The sequence below is a fragment of the Aspergillus foveolatus genome, assembly GCF_047715535.1.
Source record: "Aspergillus foveolatus strain CBS 279.81 unplaced genomic scaffold BDW70scaffold_6, whole genome shotgun sequence".
In the NCBI taxonomy this organism is placed as follows: domain Eukaryota; kingdom Fungi; phylum Ascomycota; class Eurotiomycetes; order Eurotiales; family Aspergillaceae; genus Aspergillus; species Aspergillus foveolatus.
The window spans coordinates 523,008-539,125 of NW_027396070.1; the positions used below are offsets into that span (position 1 = coordinate 523,008).

Sequence of the window (16,118 nt, forward strand, 5' to 3'; positions counted from 1 at the left end):
TCACCGCGGAAGCCAGAGCCTGACACGGTTGTATCAGGGCCTTCTGCAAGCAGCAGAGAAGAACGGCTTTACTGGATATATTCGAGTGTATCTGGAGTTCAACTGGAGTTCGGTCGGGTGGTGTGGAAGAATTATGCGTATTCCTAGTACACCTACACATACTCCACAGATAAATACCAAGCAAGACTGACAGCATGGTGCAGTGGTCTCTAGAGAATTAGAGAACACGGCACCCTATGCATTTGCTCCCGCGGCACTGGCCGCTCCGCGTGAGGCGCTGAGCGTATTGATCGGATACTGATCAATAGACTAGCAACACCTAAATGATGTATGGATCCTATGACTTCACTGGAATTTCGCTGTTAACTCTATCAAAAACCGAATCCTGTTCGGTGTCACTCAAACACAGACGAATGAGGTCTATGCGGGTTGTGAGCATACGGTCATTGGACCTCGAAGGAGGCGGTTGGTCATTTGATAATCCAGCATACGCGAGAAGGAGCTCCTTCTGGGTCTTGTGTGGTTCGTCCGCTACATTTGAGTCTTTCTTGGGCTCCTGCTGGTACTTTTGGTGAATCGACAATTGTTCAATTTAGGGCTAGATGTATCCATCCATTATGGAGTCTGGACCCACCGTTCGCCAGCTTCCTTACTCAGGTCAAAATTGCAGTTACAAACTAGACAAAAGAGTGTGTAAATCAACTGGTATCTATAGATTTTCCTTTACCTCAATAACGTCAAGGAACGAGTCATTAATCTTCACACATAAGCCTCGAAAACTATGTACTGAGCCCCCGCCCCAGTCAAATCTTCCAGTTCTGAGCCCAAGCAGAGCAAAAACAGATGCCTGAGGTTGATTGTAACTCAAGCTGTACGACCAGACAAACTTAAGGGAGATACGGCCTATTCCACAAAGGCAACGTAATGCATTTCGCTCATCTGAAACCAGCCTGAGCGCGGGTATTCTTGATCGTTTTCTTGATAATGTCCTCGACCTCGTCCCAGTCCTTCGTGTCAATACGCTGGATATCCGTGTTGAAATATTTCTGGATTTGGTTGAGCATTTCCCACTCTTCGCGATTTGAGACGAAGGAGATTGAGACACCCACGCGACCGAATCGTCCTGTACGACCGATACGGTGGAGGTAGGTCTGGAAATCGGCCTGGCGTGGGCGGTTGGGGGGTTGATGGAGTTCGGGGATGTCCTGCAGAAGATCAGTATCTGAGGCACTTGAAAATTTGTGTGTGAATGGAACGTACGTAATTGATAACCATGGACACGGTGGAAACATCAATACCACGAGCGAGCACGTTGGTGGTGATGAGAACCTTGGCATGGCCGGCCCGGAATTGGTCGATAATCTGGTCACGCTGCGAACCCTCAATACCACCGGTCAAAGACGCGACAGTGTGGCCCTCGGCAACCATCCGCCTCTCAATCTCCACGGCGGATGCACGTGTCTTAAAACTGTTAGTTGGGACTGATAACTAGAGCGTATAAACACACCTTGACGAAAATGATTGAAGAGCCGACGGTAAGCAAACCGTAGAGTTGCACAAGAGTTCTATACTTGTCCTCCTCGCTAGCGCAGTCAAGATACAGTTGTTTGATACCCTCCACCGTCAACTCCTCGTGCTGCAGAGTAAGTTCGTTGGCCGCAGGGGCGAATTTAGAAGCATACTGGTGTACGTGGGCAGGGAACGTAGCGGAGAAAAGAACGACCTGGATGTCCCTCGGCAACAGACTATTCAAAGGTTTAGTAGCGCTCTGGCATGGAAAGGCAAAGAACTCACGCTTTCACCCGAATGCACTGGTCACCCAGGCCTTGCTGGTCGAGCATGTTATCTGCCTCATCCAAGACAATAACCTTGAGTTTTGCGGCCACCATGATACGCTTTTTGATCATATCCATGACGGTTCCAGGTGTTCCCACAACGACCGAAGCTTCCATCCGAGTTGGGCGCGCATTCGTATCAGCCGGAACAGCGGTGCCAATGTGCAGGCCATCCAGGAACTTTCCCATGACCTGTATGACACCAACAATCTGACGGGCCAATTCTCGCGTTGGCGCAAGAATCAGAGCCTGCGGCGTCTTCTGGGCCTGTTCGGAGCTCAGGTCCAAGCGGCTGAGGATGTTTAGGACAAATGCAGCTGTTTTACCAGTCCCGGACTGAGATTGACCGACAAGGTTCTTAGGAGGGTTGCCCATCAACAGAGGTAGGGCTCGCTCTTGGATTTTGGAAGGTTTGCGGAAATTCATAGCGGACAGTCCTTGAAGAATGCGCGGGTCTCTATGTGAGATATATTAGTTCGGACTAGCCGGAATGAATTGGCGCTGCACGACTCACAGTCCCAGATCTTCGAAATTCTTCACTGAATAGAGGGGGTTGTTGGGGTCGGCTTGAAGATCGCTGAGCTTGACCTCGACATTGTACTCCGGCTCCGCGAGATCCGAGCCACCCTGGTTAGATGCAGCACCATCCAGCTGGGCCTTGTCGGCGACGGGTTCAGTGGTCTCTGTTCGTGCCGGTCATTAGCGAGTGCTGAATGCGAAGGAGGCCAAAAACCGGCCAGTCGAGTCGAACTGGAACGGGACAGCGCGCGTACCTGCGGGGTTCGAGATGCGGTCGGCAAGAGAGCCGCCAGTTGGCGCGTCAGATGCCATAATTGTTAGATGGGACGAAGAAAGATGGCGGAGTTGAGTTCACTGGCGGGGATAAGGAGCGTGCTTTGGCGGGGTCGGAGCCGACTAAGACGTTGGACAACCACGAATCAAAGGAGGGTACACCGCTCTGAAGAAGAGCGATATGCAGGCTGTAAGAATGATTGAATATTCAGTCGTACTCACAGCTAACGCGGTTAATAGGAATAGCGTCAATGAGACCCAGAAAGCAGTGACAAAAAACAGAGTAGGACTGACTTCAAGATGCCAAGCCACCAATCTCGATTGGGCACAACCGCTCAGCCTCATGGAAGGAGCAGGCGGTGACGAAGTCACCCGTATTGCTATGACGTATATCGTAATTAATCCACCATAAGGCACCAACGTGGTCAGACAAGGGCTGTTCGGTATTGTCACCAGCTTTCGCTATCTACTCGCGCGGTGCCTTGACTCTTCCCCGCTCTCCCGCATTGCTCGTTCAGATCGGAGAAGCAATAACTGTCCTCAGGCACTGGCGTGTTGTCGGTTAGTTGGTAGGAGGCTCACCCCGGATACAGTCTACCTGTCAATCGCCTATCTGAGCCAAACACTCTACTGCACGAGGTTGTTTGTCCGCTCCTTTCCGCTGCTGCCTGTGGGACCCGCAGGTCGCATGTGCCAGAGTCACTGGTACAGTCGTTAGAACAATGGCAGCCGCTGAGGCCGCTCCTCATTTTGGAGCAGAGTTGAAGGTAAGTCTCCTTGATAAAGTGCCACCTGTGCGGTATTGTCTAACGTTCCGCTGGGCTAGGATGCCTTCAAGCCAGTCAACAATTGGGTACGGTCCTCGATGTTATTTCCCCGCATGTACGATGCCTACGGCAAGATACAGCAAACGCGATGCAGTACATTAGCGCCGGTGCTAAATGCAATATCTAGGTTTCCAATGGCATTGCTTGGATGGAGGAGGTACAACAGTTCTATCGAGAACGGAGCGTGATTGAAAGGGAATATGCGGCGAAGCTCACGGCTCTCTGCAAGAAGTACTATGATCGCAAAGCTAAGAAGATTAGCCCGTTGAGTGTCGGAGACAACCCTACAATGACTCCTGGATCTCTCGAGAGCGCCTCACTTACGACTTGGTCGACACAATTGGCAGCGGTTGAAGCGCACGCTGCGGAGCGGGATAAGTTCGCAACGGACCTGATAGCTCAGGTGGCAGAACCATTGAAACAGTCTGCGGTTCAGTATGAGGAGCTGAGAAAGTGTCATGTCGATTTCCACGGAAAGCTTGAGAAGGAGCGCGAGTCCAGCTACAGTGACCTGAAGAAAGCTAAGGGCAAATATGACGGAGCCTGTCAAGAAGTCGAAAGCCGGAGAAAGAAGATGGAGAGTGCCTTCGACCACGGAAAGACGAAAGCTCAGACAGTGTACCAGCAGCAAATAATGGAGATGAACAACGTTAAGGTAATTCAGCTACCCTCTTCTCTAGTTGGTTGCTAACGAGATAGAACACATATCTGATTAGCATCAACGTGACGAACAAGTTGAAGGAGAAATTCTTCCATGAATATGTTCCCGAGCTGCTTGATGTGAGTCACATAAAGTTAATTGATGCGCACCTCGGCTGACGGGAATCAGGGACTACAAGATTTGAATGAAACTAGGGTAGGACGACTGAACGCGCTATGGTCTCTTGCGGCGCAGCTTGAGAAATCATCTCTAGCGAAGAGCTCTGATCACATGGCGAATCTTATCAACGAAATTCCCCGAAACCAGCCTCACCTCGACTCCCTCATGTTCCTGCGGCACAACGTTACACAAATTCAAGAACCAGCCAACGTCGGCTTCGAGCCAAGTCCAGTATGGCACGATGATGAAGCGCTTATTACAGACGAGACAGCTAAGGTCTTCTTGCGCAACCTTCTTAGCAAGAGTAAGACGCAAGTCCGCGAGTTGAGAGTCGAGTCCGACCAAAAGCGACGAGAGGTAGAGAACGCGAAACGTGTACGGCAGAGCATTCAAGAAGGCCGCGACAACAGGAACGAAGTAGATGTGGTTAGGTCCATCTTCTTCATGCAGGAATCCCTCCACGAAATAGAGCGCAAACGACTCACCGCCGAAGTCGAGACATCGACCATCATATCGGTAGTCGGGGACCTCTCGCTCGGTGCCAAAAACCATAATTTCAAGTCACAAACGTTCAAGATCCCCACGAACTGCGACCTTTGCGGTGAACGTATCTGGGGTTTGTCCGCCAAAGGCTATGACTGTAGGGATTGTGGATACACTTGCCACAGCAAATGTGAAATGAAGGTTCCAGCCGAGTGTCCGGGAGAACAGACTAAGGAAGAGAAGAAGAGGCTGAAAGCGGAACGTCAGGAACAAGCCAGCGCAGCACCAGCTGTTGACCTTGCACCTACCAGCGCCTCATCAGTAGCTCCATCGTTATCACGACGGGACACGATGAATTCTTTGAGTTCGGGTTATGCAGTCAGTGCCAATCGGTCTGTATCCAACGTTGGCACCCACGAGTCTGTCACCGAAGCACCTGATAGCAGTCCTACTAGCACTGCACCAGCTGCCCCTACCGCAACCAAGCCAGCGGTTAAACGAAATCGTATCCTGGCCCCGCCTCCTGCTCAGTACATCAGCAGTCCTCCACCTGCAGAAGCACCTACATCCAGTTCCTCGCAGAAAGAACCGCGCGGAAAGATGCTCTATCCATATCAGGCCACTGGGGCTGACGAGGTTACCGTCCAAGAAGGCGAGGAGATTTTTGTCCTCGAACCAGATGGTATGTTCCCCGGCCTTGCATTAATGATTTAAGCTAACGAACCAAGATGGATCGGGCTGGATGCGCGTTCGATGTGAGTCTTCAGCCGAAGGCCTCGTTCCTGCCTCGTACGTTGAAGTCCTGGCCGCACCCGCTACTTCTTCCAGCCCCGCTGGACGACCTGGGTCCACCTATTCAAGCTCTTCTGCGTCGCTAGCAGGCAGCACAGCAGCTGCTGCCGGAAAGAAAGTCGGACCGGCCGTTGCGCCTCGCCGTGGAGCGAAGAAGTTGCAGTACGTCGAAGCGCTTTACGATTACGAAGCGCGAAGCGACATGGAATGGAGCATGGTCGAGGGAGACCGGTTCGTCCTCGTTAACCGCGACAGCGGTGACGGTTGGGCCGATGTTGAACGAGGCGGTGTCACAAAGAGCGTTCCGGCGAACTATATTCAGGAAGTATAGATTTGCTAGACTTAACCATATAAAATCATCCCCTTTTTCATCAGCTGCTCGCTTCTCCTGCCTTGTCCCTTCTCTTTTGCTATATTCATGTTTCTGATCTCACCTGCATCATGGAGTTTGGAGACTAGCGGTGCTTTCAATATCTTTTCCATTTGCTGTATTTTGGTCTATCTGCACACTGCCTGCGGATACTCTGAACAGCTAATCTGCGGCGTCTCTCTAGCAAGTAGAGCCAATTCCATTCATCTCTGACGCAACCGGAAGTGCGGCTGATTCCGCTGCTGCCTAAGTAGAGCCACCAGGGCCCAGTCCACCGTGGGGTTTAGCCACTTGCCAAGGACACCCTTCACCGTTGGATTTTCCTCCTTTTGCTTAACCCCTCAGAAACCGGCCACCATTATCGCCAGACTGACAGACTCCAATTGAGTCAGGAGGAAATCCGGTCTCGGCTGCTGATGACATGTCCTATCTCTGAAGTGACCGCAGTCACCTCCTGCACAGCACGAGCATGATCGTCACGGCGCCACAACAGCAGATTGGCTCTCCGCGATAAGCTTCCTTGCTCAGCCACCTCCATTCAACTTAAGTGCATCACCAGCCCCATGCTGCCCCGAGCTTTTTTGTGTTTCGACCTCAGCCAACTGTCAATTTGAAGAAGAATGATTGCCCGTCAATAGGGCAGTTAATGTCGTGCCGAAAGTCAAAGTGGCTTTTTGAGCCCACTGGCCGCCATTTCAGCTAAATATGACAATGGGGAAAACGCGGGATCATGCAGGAGGAATCCTCGACCGACAATCCTAGTTTCCTAGCCTTTTACCTAGCCTGGGCCGCCTCAGGACTCCGGCCATTTGTATGAGGGAATTGTTGGCCATTCGGCCGCCTGGCTGCCCGCAGCTAGCACTGATGGGGATTTCGCTGCTTGAAACCGCTGGGAGGGCCTCATTTGGTCGGAAAATACCGCATTCACTGGGAGCCTCTCCTGGCTCTCTGCCGGCTCGCGGTCTTCCAAGATGCTCGCCTCGCTTCTTCGATCTTTGCTTCTTTCTAGACACTGGCCTGAGCAAATTCGGTACTTGGCGTTTGAGTTGCAGAGAACAACAGTTTAGGAGCAAACATTCTAAGGGGTTGGAAGCCAATTGCATTCCGAAGTTGGAGGCAAAGAATTGAGCGTCGCATCCCGGTGGCTGTGCTCTCGACCGAGGCGACCCAAGCTTCGGTCAGTATCTCATATGCAGACTGGTCACTTTTCCCTTCCAAGCTCTCTCCACAATCCACGTATATAAATCATATCGCATCCCACCATGGCTCCCTTGGCCTCTCTCACTTTCGCGCCTCCAAGGGATGCTCATAGACGGTGAAAAGTGGGCTTGTGAAGCTTGCGTTCGCGGTCACCGCACCTCCACCTGCAAGCACCATGGTATCTACCTTCTTGCTACTCTACCTAAAATTGCCAAAAGTTTGACCAGTCCCAGATCGACCGTTGATCCATATCAACCGGAAGGGCCGCCCCTTCTCCACATGCTCAATATGCAACTGCACACCGTGTAACTCGCCGGATGAGCACAATCGACTGAGACGTGAAGCAGAGCTGAAGATGAGGTCCGAACAAAATGTTAGAGCAGCATCACTACCGAATCCAAACCAAGATTACCACTTACATACATAAGCCAAAACCACATCAATTGCAATTTCGAGATGTCCATGCTGATTGCACTTTCCTCCCTCCTCTGCTATACAGAGAGGTTCTGGTAGACATGGACATTCTCATGCTCGTCCGGCCCCCGCGCTTCTTCCCATCGCGCCGCGTCCACCCTCATCTTCTCCTCCGGCATCCACTAATGCCACTGCTGTTCAACCCTCCTCGCGCTCGGGATACCGTGACCGCCGTGGCTCTCAGTACCCTGACGCTGCCGCCCGTACCACTACCCCTAATCCTAGAGCTATAGCAGCGGCAGTAACCGCAGGGGGGCGAGGCGCAGCGCAGGAAGTGCTTTACCACCGCACAAATTATCATTCCGCTCCGACACCTAAATCGGGAACCCGGCCTGGAACCTCTTCAGTGCACTCACCTCCACTCCAGCCGTATGCCTTACAGCCTGGTATTCCTCACCACGCATCCCTGTCCCCTTCAGCCATGCCACTGGGGTCAGTCTCACCGCCGCAATATCCCATCCCCGATATTTCCGGCTCGATGTCGTTAGTCAGCCCGTACGATCACCCGTACGGTGGCTTGGATGCATCGTTTTTGGACCCGAACGACGGAGCAGGACCCGCTGTGTTTCCCTCTTTAGAAGATCTCGGTATGGATGCAGTGGGACTCCAGGATGACTTGATGCAGGAAGAGTGGTGGTTTGCGGAAGATCATGACCACGAATTGAGATGATTGATGGGCGAGTGCGCCCTTCGTTTCTTCTTCTTCTGCTGCCGATTATTCCGGGGTTCTCGCTACCTAGTTTGTATCTTTGTTTTTTTATTTTCTTTGTAGTAGAGGCTATGCGGCGTCAATGTCATCAGTAGTCTGATGACCGTGGCCACGGAAATGGCTATGGCTATAACTGTATCGAGTTACGACTACGTGTGCACCGCGCAGAATACGGGCTTGAGATACCAAGACTGGGTCTGGAAAACAGCACAGGCATGGAGCGTTTGACTTACGCCATCCTTGCGTGGGTTCTTATTCGAAAAAGAACAGGGTATAAGGAAGCTGAGTCGGGCGCTGATACACATACAGCAAGGACGTATTTAGACTCAAACAAATACATGCCCCAACCACAATTATCAATACATTGTGTAGTATGGAATTTAGCAAAGCGGAGGTCTGCTGATAACCTCGAATATCGTTTCCATGTAAAGCAGAACATAATGCATAAAATGGTGATAAATAATGGATGAGCATCTAGCTATATGGAAGATTATGAAGCTCTGTATACGCAAGAGATTTTCCCTGGAATCCCTGTCCTTTCGCATGTCGGCAAGACTTTTTACACACCAATATCACCTAGCAATTGTCAGTACTGCCAAGTTGCTCTTAATCCCACTGTACCTGAAGACGGTGAATAATTTGAGGTAGACACCACAGATTTGGTGTACTCATGGTATTGCCTGTAGATATATCAATAGTGACCACATTCAGTTATGTTCTAGCAGAGGGACTGGGACCTCGCAGTGGCTTCTCGCCTTCAACAGTGGTCCAACATATTCCCGTCACTAGCAGCGTGCTACTTTATTCTGCCGTTTATAACAAGATGCCGGGATGGCTGCGGCTCAAGTCTGAATGAACATGAGGCATTTATTACGAGTCTATACTCAGACACTAAAGTGGCTAACAAATGTACCACCCAACTGTACAACTGTGGTGGCCTTGTGAGGGTACGATGGTCCGGGCAAAATCAATACAAAAACCATCCGGCCAGTCAGAAAAAGAAGAACTCCGAGTGAAATAAATGCGATAAGACAGACTAGCTTCCATCAATCTAGAAAAAGACAACACCAGCGCCGACGAGACTCGACAGGACGGTCACCAGACCAACGAAGACGGGGGCCATAGTCATGCTGGGGATGTGGAGGCCAGCAGCGGCGTCGTCGGTGGGGTCGGACGAGCCGCTCGAAGAGTTGGAAGAGCCGGAAACGGTGTTGCCTTCGCCATTGGTGGTGTTGCTAGTGGAGGGGGTACCCGCGGTCTGGCTACCAGGGCCGGAGAAGCCAGGACCCTCACCAGCACCGTTCTCGAAGTACTTCTTGGCGGGCTCGGGCATCGCAGGGAGGGTGTCCTCAGAGTCAACATCCCAATTGGGGGCGTTCCTGGCGGGGCAAGGGTTGGCACCGCCAGTCTTGTTGTAGCCACCGTCGCCTTCGGGGTTGGAGGTCTTGGAGAAAGCATTCTTAAGGGTGTCAAAGTCATCGAGCTCAGTAACCTTGCCGTTCTTGATCTCAACGAGACCGTAGTCGCTGGGCTCCTGGGAGTATTCGTAAACAAGACCACCAGAGTAGACGCCAGTCATCTTAGTGGAGTAGAGAGCCTCAACTTCGCCAAAGTCACGGGTGTTTGTGTTGCATCCGTACTCAGAAAGGAAAAGTGGGAGACCGTAGCCAGTGAAGTTCTTGACCTTCTGGTCCCAGCCGGACTTCTGGAAGGAAGAGGGACTGCACCAGGAGTAGTCGTTGAAGGCGAAGAAGTCACTGCGCTCCTCGTCAGTACCGCAGTTCATGTACTCGGCCATTTCCCGACGATTTGTGTCTACGTCAGCCTAGAAAAACGGTCAGTACTCGCTCTTCAAGATGGCTTTACGATCTCACTTACAGCAGAGTATCCAACAGGAATCTTGCGGTAGTTGCGGGCGCTCAGGTAGTTGCGGAGATCACGGGTGACAGCCTTAACGTAGGGAGCAGTGATGGAGGAAGGGCCATCGTTGATGACTTCGTTTCCGGAGAAGAAAGCCAAAGTGTTCTTGTATTTGGCGAACTTGTCGACCGTCGCGAAGATGTACTGGAGGTACTTATCGTTGTACGAGATCTCGGGGGATGCACGGTTGATAGAGTATTTGGGAGTGTTGACGTCCAGCACAAGGTAGATGCCAGCATCAGCCAGGGCGTTCATACACTCGTCGTGATCCTTCGAGTTGTCGACCGAGTAAACACGGATAGTGTTCAAGCCAAGCTCCTTGAACTTCTCAATGTCGCGCTTGCAGCCGTCCACATCGGCGATGGGGTCAGACAAGTCTGAGGAGCCACCGGGCTGGTAGTCGACACCACGGATGTAGAAACGATCATCACCCTTGAAGAAAGCGTTACCCTTGACGGTGATAGGAGTGACGTCGTCGCGGGCAGCCAGTTTGGGCGCAGCGAGGACAGTAGAAGCACTCAGAGTGAGGGCAGCCGCGACGCTGGAGCCCTTCATTGTGATGAAATGGCAAGTTGGTTACTGGAGAATGGGCGAATTAAACGTAATACGTTGAATAGATCGAGGTAAGGCGCGGAAAAGCGAGTGTGAGGATTAAAACGGCCGGTCCAAACGAGTGACGGGGACGATCTGATGTAGATAAAACAAGAAAGAAGAAGTCAAGCGATGGAAGGGATGGAGGGAAAGAAGAAGGGAAGAAGAGAAGGAGGCAAGGAGAGGAGAGAAAGAGGGATCATGGACAGCTGGGGCACTCCTACTTGGCAGCCGCATGTGCTGCACTGCAGAGACTAGAGCGGGCGAAGACTGTCCCTGTTTTACCACCCCCACTGTCTACTGACTGCCCCATTACTCTCATCACCATCATCCATCCATTCCTCAACTGTACTCCAGCACGGTCAAATACTGATTCTTCGATCTTCATCTCATCTGTCCATTGCAGTATTGACCTAAGTGACAAGATCCCCTCGCCATCGCTCCGCTCTCGGGGGCGCTCAAGCAGCTCGGCAGCCGAAGAGACAGTAGTAATTTGAATACAAACATACCATACCAAAAGTAAGTCACAGCCAATCCGCACTCCCGCTGGAGCATTCGTCATCTCTGACAGTTTCAAGATGCGCTGCAGCAGATCACCTACCGGGCCAGGCAGCGATAGGCGGATCGCCAGGGGAGGCACCGCTTGAGTGGCCTGACAAGTGGCTCACATTGTTCGATTGAGAGTCAGTCCCAGCCATCCAGAGGCAGTGCTCTAGGACAAGCGAATCAGAGTGTGCGTAACGCCAAAGGGAATGAAGATGATTCCCTTTCAGGCTTTGTTTCTCTGGTGGTGGGCCAGTGCGGGCCCAAAACCGGGGTCATCCATTCTTAGTCCCTGAATTAAACCCTGTTACAGGCTGATTGCCCTGCCTTGGCCCTTGACCCTGTGAAGTGGGATGCTCGGAATATTCGGTTCACGGTATGAGCCTGTGCCGACTTGCCTTCTCAGACTACTAATGTCAAGTATTTGAGATTTACAAACTACGACGGACTCTTTCATGCCGGCAGGAGATCCCCCGATACAGTCATTTTTCAGCAGGAAAGTCCTGACGGTGTACCGATGTCCAATAAATCACGTGCTCCAAACTCCACTGAGATATTAATATCTCGACCCTGATTATTAATGATTTATTTATCCCGTGCACGAGTCAGTGCTCAGAATTATGCCGCTGGGCCAGACAGACAACAGTGGCAAGTGGTTGGAGGTTACGCTGTACAACGCACTACAACGCATACCTCCGTACTTATCATGTGCCTTCGCCTGGAATCTTCTCCTGACCAGGTATTCCGGGAGTCAAGAGTCTCACCAAAAATAGGAGCTGATGTCAAGTTCATGCACGTTTCTGCATCTGGCAAACGTGGGAGCCTGATCCGATGATCCATAACGAACGGCACCGAAGCTAGATTCAGCTGTACTCCAGTAGTATTCTTAGTTCTAAGACTCACACCAAGAGTCCGAGACTTTCTGGAGCAGGTTTCATGTTGAGGTTGCTGGTCTAGACCTCATACTCCAAGCCACGGCTCCACCAGGAGTCCGAGGGTCCCGACGGCTTCCCTTGGCCGAGACTCAATTGCCATCGCATCTTGTACAGATGGATCCTCATTTGCCCTTCCCGAGTCTCGAGTCTCAAGCCATGAGGCTCGGCTTTGTACGCCAAGCGGTTAACAGCGGAATAGCGTCTGCAAAAACCACGTCTGGAATCCCGTTATTGGTAGTTCATTTCATAACTTTGTTCAGCAAGGTGACTTGTCCAATTCAGGGCTTGTGCACACGAGTGAGCAGCTTACTTATTTACAAAAATGCTCTGCAATCTGTAAGGAAGAACTGACCGCCACTCCAGAAGATCAGCCGAGATTTCAACAGTTAAACTTGTAGTGATTAAATGTCCATTAGACTGCAGCGATTGCCGCCATTTCGTCATCAAGCACTACACAATGCATCTTTTTCGTGGGCAGATCAAATTCCGCTTGGCCACGGTCTTCGTCCTTAGACTCGGCAAGTTTGCGTTGGTTAAGGCTAGAATGTTGGAGTTTACCCAACTCAGCCCTAAGTCGCATCTAACCGACTCCGAGCATACAAGGTAGCAGCTCGAGACCTAAGGTGTAGGTATTGGGAACCTTTGATAATCTGTACGGAACGCAACAGATTTATTAGAAAGAGAAGAAAGAAAGAAAAAGGTTAATCAATTCACATAAAGTTTGCAGTTGACTCACGGTTCACGCAGCTCAGGCAAAGATATTGAACCTCGGACCTAGGGAAGAAAGAAACAACGCTGGAGCATAGCAGACTAGTATATGTACTAAGAGAAAGTCAGCTAACTCAGACCAAAATAAAGAGACAGGAGCAAACATGCCTGGAAGTACTCATTCTCAAAATCGGTCTGGTCTAGCATTCCCTCTCTGACGCCCAACCCTTATCTCCCCCTCGCCAACTCCCGTTCTTTCCATAAAGCCTCCCTCTTTGAGTTCCGCCACCATAGCAAGATCGACAACGCGACCAGGCTAATTAACTGCACCGCAATGCAGAAGAACATCTTTCCACTTCATGTGGGTACCTCGGCTGCTGGTTAGGTTTGTAGGACAGGCCAACAAAGTTGCCCAAACAGTAGCCGATGATCAGCAAAGCGTTTGTAGTGATTTTTTCGTGTGGCCTGCTGTATTGGCGGTTGTCACGGACATAGAGAGCGACCAGGCAGCTGTGTAGGCGGAGGAAATCCAGAAACAGACGAGACGGCCATAGGGATTCGACAATGGGAGAAGCTAAAGGCCCAGAACTCCGGCGAGGAAGGGAACGACGCAAAGGAGCACGGTTAGGAGATGCGAGCTGGGATGATGAGTTGCAAAAAAGCTGTCATCGTAAGCCTCATTGTCGACCGATCACTTGCATGGGTCTAACTAGAATAGATGGACTCCAGGCCAGTGGGCAGATAAGGAGCTGCACACTCCCGAAGGCATCTGGATAAGTGTCGTCTGCAGAATCGGGGATCCTGTCCCTTTGATTATCAACCGTTGGAACTACCCTGGTCATCCACTCTCCAGAGGCTTGCAGGTGGAGCGTGATCCAGGACATACCGAAGTCAACCCTCCCTTGGGCGAGTTGTTCGTAACCGCGAACAAAAAAAACAACCAAGTCTTGATGTCCATACGGCCTCTCAGAACTGGGCCCCTGTGACAAAGTCACCTACAGTAGTCTACGTGAGCAACTGTCCTAATTGCTGGTATTAGGTCTGGACTACACAATAATCACCATGTCGACGAAAATCCATGTCTGAACTATTGGCATTTATCCAGTTCGACTCATCTGAGGCTGGATCGCGTCAGGTAGATTCCGATGTGCCTCGAGGAATACAAGTACATAACCTTTTGACACTTTACCCGGAAGAAAATGCTCTACGCCAGTGGCTCGTAAACGATGGACCATAGCGTTGCGGCAGAAAACGCAATACCCTAAGTGGCTTGGAATACGAATTAAAGAGCCGAGAGGCAAGCTCCTCGAGCTCCTGATCAAGTGCTTGAGCAGATTGTCTAGGGGCGGTGATTTTGCTTGCTAGCGAAACAACAAGGTCTCGGGTTGTCGCAAAAAGCCCTAGACAGAGTAGAGAACGGGAAAACAGACGTGGAAAGTAAGCTGGCGCTAGCAGTGGCCGTGTAGGTATCATTTGTAAATGCCCTCATCTACCACGATGACTAACATAAAATCATTACTTGGATAAACCCCGCAACTTGGAATCAGATTCCGAAGCCGACCATGTCTTGAGCACGTCCCCAAACGCCTCATCCAGAATCGCAAGCCCCTCTTCAATTTCCTCCGCGGTAACCGTAACCGGTGGCGCCAAACGGAAGACACCCCCCATTCCTGGCAAGTTAACGACATTGCAAGACAGGCCTTTTTCCATGGCTTGATCGGAAACAGCTTGGCCGAGCTCAGAGCCTGGAGCGCGCGTCTCAGGGTCCGAAATGATCTCGATACCCTGCAGTAGCCCGCGGCCACGGACGTCACCAATGCACCAGTACTTCTGCTGCAGCTTGTCAAGACCCTCGCGGAGCTGGGCGCCGCGCTCTGCGGCCCGCTGGGCAATATTATCGCGTTCCACGACCTCAAGGACCTTGTTGCCCACGGCGGCGGTCAGAGGGTCGTTGATGTGGGTTGAGAGCCAGAGGAAGCCGGCCTCCTTGCAACCCTTTGCAATCTCGGCGGTTGTGCTGACGGAGGCGAGGGGGAGCCCGCATCCAAGTGTCTTTGACAGGGCAAGGATATCAGGGACGGTACCGTCGTACTCGAAAGCAAACATTTGGCCTGTTCGGCCGACTCCCGTTTGCGCTTCGTCCATTATGACGAGGATCCCGCGCTTGCGGCACTCCTCGACCATGCGCTTGAAGTAGCCTTTGGGCGGATCGAGGATACCACCAGTAGAGAGAATAGGTTCCATGATGAAGGCGGCAATGGAGCCGACGCTCTGTCGGTCGATCATGGACCAGCCAAAGTCGATCTCGGCTTCCCAGTCATAGGAACCGTCGGCTTTCTTAAACGGGGAGCGGTAGGCGTAAGGGGCAGGGAAGGCAAGGGCACCGGGCATGACGGGACCGCCCCTTCGCCGACCTGCGGAGTAGGTGACCGACCCGGAACCTTGGGTAAGGCCGTGATAACTGGCGGCGAAGGCGATGATCTCGAAGTTGCCGGTGTAGACTTTGGCGATCTTAATGGCGGCCTCGGTGGATTCGGAGCCGGTGTTGAGAAAGAAGGACTTCTCAAGTGGGGCGGGGAGGAAGCGAGCTAATCGTTCGGCGAGATCGACGACGGGGTGGGTGATCATGTTGCTGAGGAGGTGGTCGAGCTCGGCGATATACTGCTTCACAACCTCGACGATATCTGGATGCGAGTGGCCGAGGAGCGAGCTCATCTGGCCGGATGTGAAGTCGAGAATCGAACGCCCATCTTGATTGTAAAGGCGGGTACCTTTTGCCTTGGTGACGATAAAGGGAGAATATGGCACTCCAGTGCTCATGAGGTACTTGTCGGCCTTGGCGAAGAAGGCTTCAACGTCGTCGACGGAGCCCATTTTGATGGCGGGAGGGGTATATCGAGAAGATGAGAGAGTGAAAGAACAAAAGGTTTTTTCAAGCCAGACTGATCAGAAGCCATCTTAACTTAAATCTCGAGAGACAGTGGATGTGTTGAGTTGGATTTGTCTCCGCCATCCGCGGGCAGTTGTGTATGCAATTGCCCGCGGCCAAGCTGATACTTGACAAGAGACCCATGACTGATAAGAGCTCTTAGCCAATCATGGCACGAACTTGGACCCAC

At 51.7% G+C, this 16,118-nt stretch overlaps 5 protein-coding genes across 5 annotated transcripts; 2 read left to right on the top strand and 3 right to left on the bottom strand.

Moving 5' to 3' along the window:
- Window positions 1-710: 710 nt before the first annotated feature.
- dbp5 (ATP-dependent RNA helicase DBP5) lies at window positions 711-2,902 on the bottom strand. Its single transcript, XM_073735635.1, has 6 exons — window positions 2,609-2,902; window positions 2,350-2,518; window positions 1,795-2,292; window positions 1,508-1,745; window positions 1,261-1,461; window positions 711-1,205 (listed from the first exon to the last, which is right to left on the bottom strand). The coding sequence occupies exons 1-6, from the start codon at window positions 2,664-2,666 to the stop codon at window positions 936-938; spliced, it is 1,434 nt and encodes a 477-aa protein (XP_073599492.1). The 5' UTR covers window positions 2,667-2,902; the 3' UTR covers window positions 711-935.
- A 282-nt stretch (window positions 2,903-3,184) lies between these two features.
- BDW70DRAFT_129576 (putative actin polymerization protein Bzz1) lies at window positions 3,185-6,076 on the top strand. Its single transcript, XM_073735636.1, has 6 exons — window positions 3,185-3,394; window positions 3,454-3,480; window positions 3,582-4,109; window positions 4,154-4,234; window positions 4,284-5,439; window positions 5,486-6,076. Exons 1-6 carry the CDS (start codon window positions 3,350-3,352, stop codon window positions 5,878-5,880), a joined length of 2,232 nt encoding a protein of 743 aa, XP_073599493.1. The 5' UTR covers window positions 3,185-3,349; the 3' UTR covers window positions 5,881-6,076.
- Window positions 6,077-7,122: 1,046 nt separating this feature from the next.
- Window positions 7,123-8,357, top strand: BDW70DRAFT_103066 (putative Cu-dependent DNA-binding protein). Its single transcript, XM_073734334.1, has 3 exons — window positions 7,123-7,297; window positions 7,353-7,492; window positions 7,619-8,357. Exons 1-3 carry the CDS (start codon window positions 7,222-7,224, stop codon window positions 8,261-8,263), a joined length of 861 nt encoding a protein of 286 aa, XP_073599494.1. The 5' UTR covers window positions 7,123-7,221; the 3' UTR covers window positions 8,264-8,357.
- A 608-nt stretch (window positions 8,358-8,965) lies between these two features.
- gel1 (1,3-beta-glucanosyltransferase gel1) lies at window positions 8,966-11,411 on the bottom strand. The gene is made up of 3 exons (XM_073735637.1): window positions 11,392-11,411; window positions 10,181-11,332; window positions 8,966-10,127 (listed from the first exon to the last, which is right to left on the bottom strand). Exons 2-3 carry the CDS (start codon window positions 10,775-10,777, stop codon window positions 9,354-9,356), a joined length of 1,371 nt encoding a protein of 456 aa, XP_073599495.1. The 5' UTR covers window positions 10,778-11,332; window positions 11,392-11,411; the 3' UTR covers window positions 8,966-9,353.
- A 3,028-nt stretch (window positions 11,412-14,439) lies between these two features.
- Window positions 14,440-16,088, bottom strand: BDW70DRAFT_103192 (aspartate aminotransferase family protein). The gene has a single exon (XM_073734337.1). The coding sequence runs from the start codon at window positions 15,871-15,873 to the stop codon at window positions 14,515-14,517; it is 1,359 nt and encodes a 452-aa protein (XP_073599496.1). The 5' UTR covers window positions 15,874-16,088; the 3' UTR covers window positions 14,440-14,514.
- Between the last annotated feature and the right edge of the window lie 30 nt (window positions 16,089-16,118).

Bases quoted from the DNA above. Each gene is read 5' to 3' on its own strand.
- dbp5 (XM_073735635.1), bottom strand. From the start codon at position 2,666: ATGGCATCTGACGCGCCAACTGGCGGCTCTCTTGCCGACCGCATCTCG. The intron at 2,519-2,608 runs GTACGCGCGCTG...CGGCACGAACAG, and splicing joins CCGCATCTCGAACCCCGCAG to AGACCACTGAACCCGTCGCC. The intron at 1,206-1,260 runs GTACGTTCCATT...GATCTTCTGCAG, and splicing joins TGTCCATGGTTATCAATTAC to GACATCCCCGAACTCCATCA.
- BDW70DRAFT_103192 (XM_073734337.1), bottom strand. From the start codon at position 15,873: ATGGGCTCCGTCGACGACGTTGAAGCCTTCTTCGCCAAGGCCGACAAG.
- BDW70DRAFT_103066 (XM_073734334.1), top strand. From the start codon at position 7,222: ATGCTCATAGACGGTGAAAAGTGGGCTTGTGAAGCTTGCGTTCGCGGT. The intron at 7,298-7,352 runs GTATCTACCTTC...GACCAGTCCCAG, and splicing joins CTCCACCTGCAAGCACCATG to ATCGACCGTTGATCCATATC. The intron at 7,493-7,618 runs GTTAGAGCAGCA...TCTGCTATACAG, and splicing joins AGATGAGGTCCGAACAAAAT to AGAGGTTCTGGTAGACATGG.
- BDW70DRAFT_129576 (XM_073735636.1), top strand. From the start codon at position 3,350: ATGGCAGCCGCTGAGGCCGCTCCTCATTTTGGAGCAGAGTTGAAG. The intron at 4,110-4,153 runs GTAATTCAGCTA...CTAACGAGATAG, and splicing joins TGGAGATGAACAACGTTAAG to AACACATATCTGATTAGCAT. The intron at 5,440-5,485 runs GTATGTTCCCCG...TAACGAACCAAG, and splicing joins TTTTGTCCTCGAACCAGATG to ATGGATCGGGCTGGATGCGC.
- gel1 (XM_073735637.1), bottom strand. From the start codon at position 10,777: ATGAAGGGCTCCAGCGTCGCGGCTGCCCTCACTCTGAGTGCTTCTACT. The intron at 10,128-10,180 runs GTAAGTGAGATC...CCGTTTTTCTAG, and splicing joins TTCCTGTTGGATACTCTGCT to GCTGACGTAGACACAAATCG.